Here is a 16,469-nt window from a genome sequence, read left to right as displayed (position 1 = left end):
ATGCTGAAAGCCTGTTCACTCAGAGAAACACAAAAGCACTAAAGCAACAGAAAGGCATTTTTGTTTTGACAGTTTCTGGAGAGGTACATTACTTCATAAAATAATATACTTCATAAAGTAATATACTTTATACCAAAATTCCATAGTCATAAACACTGATGCACTTCATGTGGCATGTGGGGACAACAGTTGCTTTAATGGCTTGAGATTTTTCTTTGTCAAAAGTACAAGTGTCATTCTTCAACTATTCTGTGTGGACTTGTCAGCCTGAGGTGTTGTTGGGCCAGAGGAAGATCTAGCTACCTGTCTGAGTGGTCGATGCCCTGCAAAGTTTTGGCAGTGAAAGGAGTCTGGCCACTTTTAATACATTCATGACAACTTAAAATCTACTTTAATTTGGCTGTTGCCTGAATGTATGCCAAATGGATTTATTGAGTTGATCCAAACACTATATATGACCCATGCTGGCAAAATGTTAATGTGTAATTTTGCGCTACAGGCAAAACAAGTGAAAAATGTAAATTTTGGTCGAAATTGCGGTTTTCACAAAAAAAAATTCATTAAGCCTTCATTTAGCAAACCCAATGCTCCAAAAAGCAATTAAACATCTACAAGTATCTTTATTTGTATGTTTTCTGAGAGTCCCTTCAGCACAAGTTTGGTATCATTGTAAAGCACAGCATTCCAACTTTGTAAATATTCATAGTGAATTTCTATGGCATGAGTCTGAACCAATGAAATGTCATTAACTGTTGGTGAAAAACATCTGATCTAACATTATATTAGATCCGTGTGATATAGTAGGTCTTAATATATGCTGTCTGTTTCATTAATGTTAATCAAACAATTGTGGAATTTAATTGATCTAAATCAATTTAGATATGGGTTTTGACTTGGTTTGTGCCAAATTTGGTGGTATTACCAGGGATTTTAAGGATGGATTTTATGGTTGCCAGGTGATTTTGTTTTGGAACCTTCGGAAAACTCCACAAAACTACTGCTGCATAAAACACACATTTGTGTGACTGGATTTGTGTTATTTTTTAACTTCCCCCTATAGCCGTGGTCTCTCCTTCAATCAATATAACACAAGACAACAATATTTGGATGGTCAGAATTTTAAGCACTAACTGATAAAATGAGATTGGAGACAGTGTATAAACTGTACTAAAATAACACCATTATAGTTTTTAGCAGTATTTTGAATAAGCTTTATTTTTACATTTTAAGCTTTGATTTTAATTTTGGTTTAATTTGGTTAATTGTGTTATGTGCTTTTGTCATTTTTATTATTTTTAAAAAAATATTTATATTTAACTTTAATTAATTTTTATTTCAGTTTAGTAATTTTACCTTAACTTATTTTTTTTTTACATTTTTATACTTTTAATTAATATGTTAATATTTATTAATATGTTATTTTATTTCAGATTTATTTCAATTAACAAAACACTTTTTTATTAGGCCTAGTATTAGTTTTGGATAAAAATAGCAACACTGATGGGAGACTTATGAGAGGGCATTTTGATGGATAGGTGGTTGAATCACCATAATGCACTTACAGTTACAAATTTTAAAGGATTTTGTTTTTAGGTTATTGGCAACCTTGTATACTGTAAATGCAGTTCCTTAAAACTGAGGGAAGTGTTGAAATTATCACTGTCAAATTTGACAGCATACCACAGATGTCGTACTTAAACATTAGGTTCAAAATAACTGAATATTTTTTTGTGCATTAATATAATGTGGTGACAGCTTTGCAATTTGTAGTATTAATTGAGAGCTAAAAAAGGATTCTCCCCTAATTCTATTAGTATCTTCACCTGCTGTAGCCTTGTGAAAACACTACACATGCAGTGTGTAAAACAGGCTGTTAATATGAAAGATTTGCACTTTTAAAGGTTAATAATTAGGCAGACTTGCATATATGGAGAGCTTCTTGGAAAAATAAACTGGGAGAGATCTGGTCTTTAATACCTGGAGAAAGCTATTATTAACATTCCCATTCATGTTAATGGCAGTTGTTCGGCTGACACAGGACCCTCAAGAAGTACACGAGTGGAAATGTGGCGTCTTTACTCAAGGGACCAAGAGCTTTCAATGTCATGCGACTCTAATCATTAATGCACTCTAGTCATAATCATTTTGGCCCAAGCTAACAGGGAACATTCTCAGAACTTTGGCTGATGTTCTGGCAAGGTTCAAAGTTCTGAAACATTCTTCTAGCATAAAGAATGTTTGTTCAAAGTTATCTAGTCTTTAATAATGTTCTCAAAATTTGAGCACAAAAATGTTACAATTCATTCTGAACATTCAGAAATAGTGTTTTCAGAAATAGCGTTAAGCAAAACGTTCTCGGAGTACATTGTTTTTAGCTGGGGAAACTAATGGGAAACTAAAATGCCATCATGACAATGATGATTGGTTGATAGCACATCAAGAAGATGGAAAATAAATCGGTGGAATCCCTCCAGTAACCTACAACCCCACTCATTTTCAAGAGTAGCATTATTTCACTTTACTTTCTGACACATATACAATGAGCAGCAAAATTTTATCATTCTTAATGTAATCAGTGTACAGTACAGTGCAATCGCTCATTAAGGACATTCAGACCACAAAGAAACATAAACCACAAAAATTTAGGGAGCAGGCTCCACACTTTGGAAAAAACACAGTACTATAAATAGTATATATGTTTCTTGCACCCTCGATCCTATATAGGACAAGCAGTTTGGAAAATGGATGGATGTTTCTTGCCAAAAAAAAAGCTAGAATAAACAGTTAATTTTAAATGGCCAACCGTGAATAGAGAAAGATGCTAAAAAGAAGCAGATGGTTACAGAATCTACACCAGCAGGGCTGACCGAGGCTGACAGGGCATGCTAGCCAGCCAAACCTTGAGTCAAAAAGATTATGGGAAGAGGATCTGATGGGATCTTCAACATCAGTGTGGTGTGACATAATATTAATCAGAATGAGTCACACTGCTTAAACCCATCTTCAGTTTCTCCACTAGAACTGAGTTGATTTGAGTAACAGCTCATTAATCATGCTATAAAATTTCTATGACTAACCCTGCATTAAAGTGGCAATCAAGAATACATGAATAGTCAGATGGTTAATCAGAGTCTTTTGTATAATTCTCTTCATAAGTGTGACATATTTAAATTATTAGTGAGGGTCACTTGTTTAACAGAAACTACCTCTATATCGCGCCAAGCAACAAAGAGGCGATAGAGCTGATATGATTTGGAGCCGCATTAATGTTATACAATAAAATAACAAAGAGGCGAAGGGGGAGCAAAGTGTCAGGGAGGGCGGATGTGAAAGTTCAAGGAGTGCAAACATAACAGCTATCTAGTGGTATGGGTGAACAATTGAGATGACGGGCCCAGAGGTTACTGGCGTCGTGGCAGTCCTGCCATGTGCCACACATGAACCTCAAGGACACCTTATGTATTCACCAGGAGAATAGATTCATGACAGCGCTGATGAGGCATAATATCCATCAATTACTTGCATTTTTCACAATTCTAAGTCCGAGGAAGCTTATTCTGAAAAAACACTCTGGTAAATAATAACTAGAACAAAATGTTAAAATTGGGAGATACAAGGTCATAATTATGAAATAAAAAGTCATTTTTGACAGAAAAAGTATTAGTATCAATTAGTATCTCATAATTTGATCTTTTAGTTATAATTATGATTTACCTAAGCATGACTATTTTCATAATATATAATATAAGACTGGAATTGATAGATAAAGCTTTAAAATTGACTACATGACGGCTTACATGCAAGACTCTGTATAACTGTATATATTATTAACTATATAAACTAATTTCACAACTTTCACTTGCACTGATATAGCCAGATGTTTTCTTGCTATTTATACTTCATATTTTTCAATCTTTTATAATCTCTTAAAGAAGAGACAATTGAATCACGGTGACTCTCGTGAGAAGTGAATTGCAGTTTCTCTTTGTTTCAAGGCATGTGATTGGCTGTTCCCTACTGAGGTTACACTTTCATGTTTATATGCTCCATTATCTCAGGATCAAAGCCAGATAAAGTTAATGATCAGCACCATGGTACCAACAGTCTGATTGTATTGGTTTGGTTTTGTCAACTCAAAACTAATCCCATAACCCTGAGTTTGTTCAACTACAAGGAGTCCTATGTATGTGAAGTTATTCACTCATTAGAATAAATATTTTATTATTATTTTCCTCTGTACACTTAAAAAAAAAAAATGAATTTAATTAATTACACCTTATTGGTCATGTCATAAACAAATTTGGTTGTAAGTGTTCACAAAATGAGCTTTCTAGGCTTGCATTTGTGAATTTAGCTAAAATGAATATTTGCATGTGGCTGGATTTGCTTACTTTAGGCGTGCCTCACTTTACATATTATAAATGAGCTGATAAAAACTATTTAATTATAGGGTATAACTAAGAAACAGTATGTGTACATAATATTTATCTGTATTTAAATGTAAATCAACAACTTGCCTTCAAACAATTAATAAATAAAAAATAAAAAAACACATTTATACTGAAAAAAAAAAGATTTGTGCTGCTTGTTCAATTTGACTAAAATGAGTTAAAGGTGCCATCGAACATTTCTTTACAAGATGTAATATAAGTCTAAGGTGTCTCCTGAATGTGTCTGTGAAGTTTCAGCTCAAAATATCCCATAGATATTTTTTAATAAAAAATTTTAACTGCCTATTCTGGGGCATCATTAAATATGAGCCGATTTATGCTGCTGCTCCTTTAATTCTCGTGCTCTCCACCCACGGAGCTCGCGCTTGCCTTAAACAGTGCATAAACAAAGTTTACACAGCTAATATAACCCTCAAATGGATCTTTACAAAGTGTTCGGCATGTATGCGTCGGATCATGTGAGTATTGTGTACTGTTATATTGTTTACATTTGATTCTGAATGAATTTGAGGCTATGCTCCGTGGCTAACGGCTAATGCTACACTGTTGGAGAGATTTATAAAGAATGAAGTTGTGTTTATGAATTATACAGACTGCAAGTGTTTAAAAATTAAAATAGTGACGGCTCTCTTGTCTCCGTGAATACAGTAAGAAACGATGGTAACTTTAACCACATTTAACAGTACATTAGCAACATGCTAACGAAACATTTAGAAAGACAATTTACAAATATCACTAAAAATATCATGTTATCATGGATCATGTCAGTTATTATCGCTCCATCTGCCATTTTTCGCTATTGTACTTGCTTGCTTACCTAGTCTGATGATTCGGCTGTGCACAGATCCAGAAGTTGATACTGCCTGCTCTTGTCTAATGCCTTTCATAATGTTGGGAACATGGGCTGGCATATGCAAATTTTGGGGGCGTACACCCCGACTGTTACGTAACCGTCTGTGTTATGTTGAGATTCGCCTGATCTTCGGAGGTCTTTTAAACAAATGAGATTTATATAAGAAGGAGGAAACAATGGAGTTTGAGACTCACTGTATGTCATTTCCATGTACTGAACTCTTGTTATTTAACTATGCCAAGATAAATTCAATTTTTAATTCGAGGGCACCTTTAATGCAAAACGGTTCTTGACTGACACAGACAAGCATTATTTAATCCGTTCATGAAGATTGATTTAGTACTTCAGGGAAAGCATGTAATGATAAAATGTGTACCTTGAATGCAGTGTAATTAGCTTTGAAAAAAGTACCAAATGCATAAATTTACAATAAAGAAGGAGAAAAATTAGTCACATCAGGAAACAAGTCATCTCAACCCAACTCCATGTACTGTTAAACATGAGAGACAGACGACTAGTATATTGAAGTGGTGGGAAAAAACTGTTGATTGAATTCTGACAGCTTGGTGCATCCGGCCTCTTCCACCCCCTCTGGATAATGAAGTGGTGATAAGTTTACCCCAGCCGGACGAAGCCCCATGGGATAGATAATGAGGCCAGTTGTTAATTAATGTAAAGTTCTCCTGGTCTCTGTATGCTCTGTGAATCCCAATTAGTCTGAAGCTTAACAACATGTTGCACTTGATTTTTAGTTCACTTCAAAGCTCAGGATCCTTCTGCTGTTTTCAGAGTCCCTGCTTTCTCAAAGTCTTTATACTAAAGGTCACACCGCATGGCATGGAGGAAAGACAACAATGTGTACACTTCTGCTAAGATGCAACCACTGCTTCCACCACTCCTGTCAAATCATTAAAACAACACGGTGTCCTAACCAGACGAGACAAGCAATTTATCAGCCCACACTAAAGAAAATGCTCTGCAACACAACACAAACAAAATCAGAAATCACAGCCAATCAGAAGAGTTCAGTGTCTGTCAAATTTGAAACACTCTGCACAGCATTAAACACATACCAACCTAATGTTATGGCCTTGGATTGCTTGGATTGTAATATCAGATGTTTCTGATAACTTCCAAAATCAGTCTCTCCTCGTGGATGCTAGATGATTAATATACATGAGGATGAGATTTTGGTGTGGGCGGGGCTACATTGCACAGCACTGCAGAAATAGAACCTATACATTAATAATAGAATATTACCAACCAGAAATTAGGTATGCGTGATATGTGTTGGATTTTGCATTATTCATATTTAAAATGTTTTTCTTTTTCTTCTTCTTGGTTTTTAAAATGTTATTTATTCTTGTGATGGCAAAGCTGAATTTTCAGCATTATTACTCCAGTCTTCAGTGTCACACGATCCTTCAGATATCATTTGAATATGCTGATTTGGTGCGCAAGAAACATTTTTTTTATTATTATCATCAATAGTTTCACTTAATAGTTTTTTTAATGGTTGTAATATATTTTTTTTTTTTTTTTTTTTTTAAGGATTCTTTGGTGAACCAAACTTTTGAACAGTATAGTATTTAATAGCAGCACAACTGTTCAAATCCATCTTTTTTTTTTTTTTCCTGCACCTAATCAGATCTGTATTTCCTGTGACCTAATGCCACAGATATTTAACACCCCGAGATCCTGTGGGGATTTACTTGGCCCAGGATCTTATCATAATGTTTTCATTTTACGGCCAATGAAGTGATTTTCACATATCCTATTGGCAATCTGTCAGGCCTACGCCACAGATCTTATTCTGCAGCGTGTGCAGGTCTCGCTGGCTTCAGAGTTCGCCACCGCTTTGCTTCATTTCTCCCATGGTCAGTGGGGTAAGTCCTGCACTGCAGTAAAGCACCTCAATGACTATGGACCATTAAAGTGCTATTGAGTTTCTGTCAAATCGCCAGCACCTACAATCTCTCACTGTCCCTCCTCTCAGCCCTCTCCATTATCAGGCCCCTCCAGCCAGCATGGCTCAACATCACCATAGACATAGCTAAGATTGCCATACCTTGACAGAGTCTGCATTAGTTTCGGCCATCAAAACCTTGCTTTAGGTCTGTGTAAGGCAGGATGTGATGTATCCTTGTGATTCTGGGCTAACCCATAACCCTTCATCAATATAAGCCATAGCAATTTTGTTCCTCTGGGAGAGATTGGGGACTCAATCTCATATAGTTGCTTGTGAAGACCCTTGTTGTAATTGAATCCTTCTCATAGTGCAGTGGGAAAGGTCCTTTCTAGAGAGCAGATAAAGCAGAAATCATTGCTGTCAGAGAGTGGGGTGACCTGGAGAAGCAGTTTGAGTGGGGTCATAACAAAAGGGTCAAGGTTTGGCTGGTTAGCATGAAGCCATTACCTCCTGCTGGTAGAAACCAGAAGTTCACCATCTGGTTTTAAAACCTTTCCCCATTGACTGCCCCTATATTATGCTATTTTAAAGGTTCCTAATTTTTTTGGAGGTCTCCTACAGAAGGATTACATACATCCAGGGTCATAACACAATTTGATTTTCTCATAATATACAATGCACATCATCTAATTTCTCCAAGAGTCTGAAAACCAAGATTCAGTCTCTATTCTATTCCTTTCTACAAGACTACTCTGCTCTGAATGGTCAGATGGCCCATTCTGTTGTGATTGGTCTACTGCTTACAGTGCGTGTCAGAAACGAAACGTCCATTACCATATTGTCACGTTCTGTTTGTGTTTAGTTTAATTTTCATGGACTATTAGTATGTTTTTCTTCAGTTACCTTTTTCCTGTGTCCCTTTGATCCATTTTATGGACACTCATTCCCTCAGCAAATCTGATCGCACTTGAGCTTGTTATCTTTGTATACATAATCCAATGCTATCTCACGACCAATTTTACGAGGTGGCTAATTCATACAAATTCATACGACATAACTCGTACAAATTCATATGATTTGTTTAAACCCCAGTGACGGGTAGGTTTAGGGGCGAATTTGGCTACTCGTAAAATACGTACCATTTAGCAAAAAAACTTGTGAAATACCTCACTCGTACAAATTCATATTAATGAGCCACCTCGTAAAATAAATATTGCCATGAGATCGGGCTGTATAATCTCCTCTTTGTTTTCAGTTTATTGTCCGGTATTGTTTGTTTTATCGTGTCTACATGCTGTGACGTTGCCTTTCTTCTGTGGATTACCTTGGTTTGTTTTGTAGAATAAATACTTTTTGTTATTTGAACCCTTTTTGGAACCTTTTTTATCTGAATTTCAGCTCTGGAGGCTTCCTCAGCACTTGATACACAATTATACGAATAATGGCGTCATTTTTCCGTATCAATACGAGCGTCCTCATACTTTTAAATTGCATGCAAAAAGGGGATTCATAGCACTGAAAACAGCATCTTTTTGACATTTGACAAGACAAACTAAACTCTTCCAGGCCTCAGCTAAAACTACAGTGTTTGAGGGCAGGTCAAAGTAGACATTAATGAAAACCATAGGCCAATAGAGAACATAGGCTGGCATTATTCAAATTTGTTACATTGTTACGTATAGGCATGTGACAGTAAGACTGGAATTGCTGACGATTCGTTTCTGCAGTTCAGAATTTTAGGAGACAATAACTGCACTTTGATCTTTAAAACTTTGCAGACCTTTTACATTCATAAACAGCTATATTAAAAACTGCATGAAAGGTAATATTCAAAAAAAAGCATAAAAGAGGTACTTTATTATTAAATTATTCTGAATAAACTAATTTTTTGTGACCAAAATATATGTGTAGTATAACTACTTTTAATATTTCTATTAAGCCACAATTTATTTTTATTTCAGTTAGTTGACAAGGCAACATTTCTGATTTTCATTTTGTTTAAGCTTTAAATCTAATATTTATAGCCATTATAAATAGTTTTATTTAACAACACTGTAGCCGAGCACCTGCTATTAAGATTAACTTTCTCTGGGTATTAGAGATCTTCTTAACTCATAACCACAATATCAAATCATTTTGATGCATTATATCTATACATGCCAAAGATTTACATGTTAAAAGAAACTGACTTGTAAGTGAAATATTGACACTCTTCCTTCATAAATTCCATGAGGAGCATATTCTGTCTTTGTCTAGGCAGAAGAAAAGACAGCTTAATAAAGATGATTAATCAGACATGACACTGAAGCCAGACTTCCTCAGGCATTCCCTTGATCAGAGTCTAAACCATGAAACATTGATTTTGCATACATGGTTTTCAGTGCATTTTAACACAGGAAACAAGTTGTTCTTTAAAAACCTGGTCGCAGGTGGTGATTCTGTCCATAGATGGAATGGAGAATTCAGAGGCTTCAGTCTGTGATCTGGGGTCCGATTTTTCAAACATTTGTTACATCAGCTGATTTGTGGGGCAGCTTGGACCTATTCATCAAGCCCTGCTGTCATTGGGCAATGAATTTATGTTCCTCATCAACATACTCTGTCCTGCATTGCATCAACAGGGCTTGGCCCGTCAGTCTGACAATCCTCATGTCTATCACATCTGCTATTGTTTTTGTTTTTTTGTTTTTTTTTCTAGCCATACAAGAATTGGCTTATTACCAGAGTTACAAAAATCAATAAAAACTCATTAGTACAATAATTCATATACTTAATTGAAGGCTTGTGTCCGTGGTCAAATTATTGTATTATATAAATATATATATAGCTTCCATTTCTGTACCATAATTCATTTTAGGTTTGAAATGTACAACCTGTTTTTCTGCTTTGGGTCAGCTGGGGTAATAACATTGAATGCTTTCATTGGAGCTCACAAATTCTCAATTAACACATGATCGTATGATGAATGCCCTAACATCCCTAGTTCAAACCATTGGACCGCTATCCGAGACACAATATTGGATTGCCCCTTTGGCTTTATGAGGCAGGACCTCATTAGCGGCTGGTCTAACGTGACCTTTATGTTGAAGTGTCTGTGATGCACACTTCTATGGCGGTACTCTAATCAACAGGGATTAATAGAGAGCAGCTTTGGAAATTACTGCTGTGGTCCAGTGCTGCTGATGGAGATGTCAGCTATTCTAATGAGCACCTCCAGTCTTTCCTCCTCTAAGCGAGACCATACATGGAATAGGATATAATCTACATTGATTTTTCAGTGGCCACCTTCAACACTGGTCACTCTATCCTCAAGTGTTAAGAGGAGAGCACGTATTGATTGAAATAAGGCAGCAGCTTTTGGTCAGGGAGCCACTGCAGGAGAATCCAGTGGAAGGTCTGGCCTTCTTTGTCACATTAAGCCACTCGGAATTATTTATATCAGGGTATGTAAGTGTGTAATGTGCTGGAGGAAGAAATCAATGATAGTATATGTGCGCAGGTGGTAAATCTCGCTAAACCCAGTGATTCAGTAACCTGAAGACTTAAAAGAAGATTTGAGCTAAAAATGACCCTCATCTCTCTTATGTTGTTCTTAAACCATATGTATTTTCTGTGGGACACAAAATAGATGTTTTTGAAGAATCATTACATTGCTCTTGCCAAATGACTGTTTTCAGCAGCCAAGAACGGCTGAGCTACAAGAAAGAAAGAAAGAAAGAAAGAAAGAAAGAAAGAAAGAAAGAAAGAAAGAAAGAAAGAAAGAAAGAAAGAAAGAAAGAAAGAAAGAAAAAGTATAGGGCTTGTGTGCTATAATCTTCTTGAAGATAAAAATTAAATATAAGTTAATGACAATTTACATCTTGTTCCTCATATAGAAGACATGGGGCTAGGATTTACTAAACAGGGCAAATTAGCGTGAGAGTGCAATTCCATAAAAGCGCCAATGGGAGTGGAAAGTTCTGTGCAGGATCTACTGACGACGAGCAAATTAAAGAAATCATTTCCATTATGACCAGCACAATCTACCAAGAGTAGCGCAAATTAGCATCTGGTTTAAGCATATGCCGTTAAATGGCGCAAATACCAGTAAATTGATTATCTTAAAGGTGCCGTAGAACGTCTTTTTAAAAGATGTAATATAAGTCTAAGGTGTCCCCTGAATGTGTCTGTAAAGTTTCAGCTCAAAATACCCCATAGATTTTTTTTTTATTAATTATTTTAACTGCCTATTTTGGGGCATCATTAAATATGAGCCGATTTAGGCTGCGGCCCCTTTAAATGCTCACGCTCCCCGCCCACGGAGCTCGCACTCGCCTTTAACAGCATAAACAAAGTTCACGCAGCTAATATAACCCTCGAAATGGATCTTTACAAAGTGTTCGTCATGCAGCTTGTCTAATCGCGTAAGTATGGTATTTATTTGGATGTTTACATTTGATTCTGAATGAGTTTGATAGTGCTCCGTGGCTAAAGCTAACATTATACACTGTTGGAGAGATTTATAAAGAATGAAGTTGTTTATGAATTATACAGACTGCAAGTGTTTAAAAATGAAAATAATGACAGTCTTGTCTCTGTGAATACAGTAAGAAACAATGGTAACTTTAACCACATTTAACAGTACATTAGCAACATGCTAACGAAACATTTAGAAAGACACTTTACAAATATCACTAAAAATATCATGATATCATGGATCATGTCAGTTATTATTGCTCCATCTGCCATTTTTCGCTGTTGTCCTTACTTGCTTACCTAGTCTGATGATTCAGCCGTGCACATCCAGACGTCCTGCCCTTGTCTAATGCTTGAACATGGACTGGCATATGCAAATATTGGGGGCGTACAGTTACTGTTGCGTAACAGTCAGTGTTATGTTGAGATTCGCCTGTTTATCTGAGGTCTTTTAAACAAATGAGATTTATATAAGAAGGAGGAAACAATGGAGTTTGAGACTCACTGTATGTCATTTCCATGTACTGAACTCTTGTTATTTAACTATGCCAAGATAATTTTTAATTCTAGAGCACCTTTAAACCTTAATAGTAAATCACCTTCATGATTTATTTAAATACTCTCCTCCCATAAATTTTGCATCTGAAAGGGAAACTCCTACAAATGCATATACAATAAGGTCAGCCACAAAAATAACTCTGTCCACGCTATTTCTTCACTGTGAGTCTTTAGTAAATCCTGACTGTAGTTTTTTTTTTTTTGTTTGTTTTGTTTTTTTTTGTTTTTTTATGCCAAAAGAGGGTTTGCACTGGTTTAAGCTGTTAGTAAATCTGGCCCATGGTTGTGTAACATTCTGAATTTAAGAACTGACTCCCTTTAGATTTCACATGTTATTTGAACTGAATTGACCACACCCCACTGGAAGTTCATTTAAAATTTAATTGGATTAAAAAATAAAATTTACTGAATAACAATTTAGAGAAATTTAACCGGTAATGGCATTCTGGGAAATTAAGTGTTTTAATTAAAGGTGCAATGTGTAAAATTTAGGAGGATCTATTGACAGAAATGCAATATAATATACATAACTATATTTTCAGTGGTATATACAGACCTTACATAATGAACCGTTATGTTTTTATTAACTTAAAATGAGCCATTTCTGTCTACGTTTCTGTCTATGTCGGTCCCCTTACACGATAAGTAGCCAGCATGTTTCTAGCCTTAAATGGACAAACTGCGTTTCGTCACTACAGTATGTTGTTCTACTTCTAAATCGTTCATGTTTTTAGAGGCAGCTTGCATCGTCACTATGTTGAATACACACAAAGAGGAAGTAGTAGTAGTCGTCTGGTTTATTAAAAGCAGAGACTGTTCTTTGTTAGAAGTAAGAAGAAGCCTCATTGCTTGACTGGCTACTCTCTGCTGTCTCAGACGACAACATCTTTGTCTTCTGTCAGCCAGACGGACACCACAGCTTCTCTATGTGTTTCGAAAGGTAGGAGTGAGCGCCGTTGGTTGCAGTTTGCAACCTCACCGCTAGATGCCACTGAAATTTACACACTGCACTTTTAATATAAAGAATGATATAAAAACAACATATACATTTCTGTCCACCTTATTTTTCAACTTGAAAGTTAGGTATTTTGTGTGAATGTGTGAGACTTCCAATTCGTTTTTTGTTAAAGGTAAATAACTAGAAGAATATCAAAGTGCAGTAAACAGTAAAACCAGTTTGTTTATGATTACAATAATAAATTGAACTAATATGATAACGAATACCAGTTTGCAACATCAAGCAGCATAGCAGGCTGCTTTAAATTGCAATTCTGCATCCTGTTTGCTACCACATTTCCATTTCTGGAATCAAAATTTAAAAATCAATTCACAATGGTGAACATTTATACTAGAAGTAAGAGGAATATGACACGTACATTGTATAAACTACTGTTATTGTGCTTTTAATGTCATTTTTGTAGCTTGAAAGCCCCTGGTTGCTACAGTCTTTCCTTGTATGACAAGAATTGTATAAGGATTCTTCAGAAATGTATATTTTTGTGTTTCATGGAAACCAGTATATGGGTTTGGAATGACATAAATACCAGTAAATGCATTTTTTGTTGAAAGTAGATGTGATCCTTCTGTCTCACTAAATACTTGTGCCCAAGTGAAACAGTCTTTGCTCGGCACAGCATCTAAGATCCAATCTCCTTGTGAACATTCCTGGACAAAACAAACAAGGGAAACACATTTTGATCCAACAACACAGAGTAGATAATTAATTTGATGTGAGGAAGCATCACAATCTGTCAGTTCTTCCACTGACAGCAGTGATGGGGATAAAATTATTCCACAAACAAAGCTGAATATTTTGTCCCAAGAGCCTTTAGATGTTATGCATCTTTTGTAATTGCATTCTGCCGCTGTTTGTGCCTGAAACAAAACAAGATTTATGACAATTGCAGCCGATCAAACATGTATACAAGACGGAAATTAATGGCCGTCTCCTCAAAGTTCATGGCTGATTGTCATTTGTGCTATGGCTCAGAGGTGTGCTGAATGTTAATGAAAAAGTTGATCTGAAACAGAGCGGCTCAGCGGTGCAGGGCAGACACAGGCACATGAAAAATGCATGGAGCTCTGTGTGTACCTTCAACTTCACTCATCGGAATTCCACTCCCATTCCAACTGGCCAACAAGCAAGAATATCAATTACATTAGCAATTTGGGTGGTAGCGAGCGAGCGGGTAACCGTTGAGCGGCTCTCGTGAGACACACCACTCTGAATGCACGCGATGGCCATTGTGAGCAGCATACTCAGCAGTCACCTCAGGAAAACATCCAACTTATTGCATTAATGGAGACTGAAGTGTTTTCACCAAATAATATGTTCATTAACACCATGATTCATGTGGAGAATCAAACATCTCAGTGGTTCCCTCTGTTCACCTCAAATGCGTGCCAGTGTCTACCTGGAAACCTGTTATTAGCATACTGCATAATTAACAAATCCGGTCTGTGTGTTTCAGGAAAACCCATATATGTGTAATAACGAATGCGACGCTGAAACCGAGGAGCTGGCCCACCCGCCCGAGCTCATGTTTGACTCTGAAGGACGAAATCCCACTACATTCTGGCAGTCGACCTCCTGGAAGAAATATCCGAAGCCCCTTCAGGTCAACATCACACTGTCCTGGAACAAAACAATAGAACTCACAGATGACATTGTCCTTACCTTCGAGTCAGGCCGACCTGAGCAATTAGTCTTGGAGAAGTCACTGGATTACGGTCGTACGTGGCAGCCGTATCAGTTTTATGCGGCTGACTGTTTGGATGCCTTTACTATGGAGCCAAAAGCAGTACATCAGCTGACCCAAAGCAGTATGCTAGAAATCATCTGCACTGAGGTCTATTCAACGGGCTATGTGTGGAAGTACGACAAAACTGTACGCTTTGAGATCAAAGACCGCTTCGCCCTTCTTGCTGGCCCGAGACTGCACAACATGGCTTCTCTGTATGGGCAGCTGGACACCACCAAGAACCTAAGGGATTTCTTCACCCTCACTGACCTTCGCATCAGACTTCTACGGCCTGCCACCGGAGCCACAATGGTGGATGAGAACAACCTCTCTAGATACTTCTACGCCATCTCGGACATCAAAGTGCAGGGCAGGTAAGTTAATGCTTCTTTGAGGCTGAATCTTAATTTAACAGAACATGCCTATCATTGGGTTTCTTAAAACTAAAAATCTTAATAATAAAAGAGATTAATTATTAATAAAAAATACGGTCCCAGTTTATATTAAGTGGCCTTAACTACTGTGTACTTACATCAAAAAATAAGTACAATGTACTTATTGGGTTCATATTGAATTGCACTTTTTCTGCTATTGAATTGGGATACGGGTAAGGTTAGCGAAAGCTTTGGTGGTATGGGCAGGTTTAAGCGTAGGGGTTAGGTGTAAGGGATGGGTCAACAGTGTAATTATAAATGTAATTACAGAAATGAATTACAGATGTAATTACATGCAGGTGTTTTTCAAATATAAGTACAATGTAAAAACATTTATGTACACAATAAGTGCATTGTATCAAATCATTAATTTAAATGTAAGTACATAGTAGTTAATGCCACTTAATATAAAGTGATACCAAAAATACTACATGGAAACATCAGTATATAAATAAAATGCAAATAAAATTTGCATTTAAAACTTTTATGCATGATTGAGGTGAACTATTTTTTTATTTGGTAAGAAGACAAACTCAATCTAGGCTCATTGGAAAAATGTCTCTTTTTGCAAAACCCAAAAAACATTTTTGCTAAGTTCCAAACACTAGTGGAATATAACACAAGTTTTATTATTTTTAACACAAATTATGATTACAGGGACAGATTATGAATTAATAAAGACTCTTTTTTTTTTTTTTTGCACAGCATGCACAATACTATGTAATGACCTTAAAACACTTTTACATGGTGCATGATTCATAAACAAATACATTTTGATATTTGAATCACATTACCAGCTCCAGCTATATATGACTTTTCTAATGTAGTAAACTTGTTCGGTAGCTCACCTGATACCTGTACTTGTGATGCAGAGCACTCGGGTACGACTCCAGTGAAACATTAATCATGATAAAAAAGCTCAAAGACTTATAGAAGCAAGCTAAAATGTGCTTTTATCTCATGTTTGCTTTTATTAACAGTTCTAGGTTTAGGGTTGGGTTTAGTGTTGGAGTGTACATGATAGAGCAATAACCTTTTAGAGCCATTTCATTCAACGGATATTTCCTT

General features: G+C 36.3%; 1 protein-coding gene across 1 annotated transcript in view; it reads left to right on the top strand.

The window, feature by feature from the left end:
* LOC137003456 (netrin-G1) overlaps positions 1-16,469 on the top strand; it is a 66,560-nt gene that overhangs the window by 14,803 nt on the left and 35,288 nt on the right. The window contains exon 2 of the mRNA XM_067363626.1: positions 14,698-15,341. Within this exon, the coding sequence (XP_067219727.1) occupies positions 14,698-15,341 (644 nt within the window). The remainder of the gene's footprint in view (positions 1-14,697; positions 15,342-16,469) is intronic.

This window comes from Chanodichthys erythropterus, chromosome 16, assembly GCF_024489055.1.
Source record: "Chanodichthys erythropterus isolate Z2021 chromosome 16, ASM2448905v1, whole genome shotgun sequence".
NCBI lineage: Eukaryota > Metazoa > Chordata > Actinopteri > Cypriniformes > Xenocyprididae > Chanodichthys > Chanodichthys erythropterus.
This window is presented reverse-complemented; position numbering and strand designations above follow the sequence as displayed.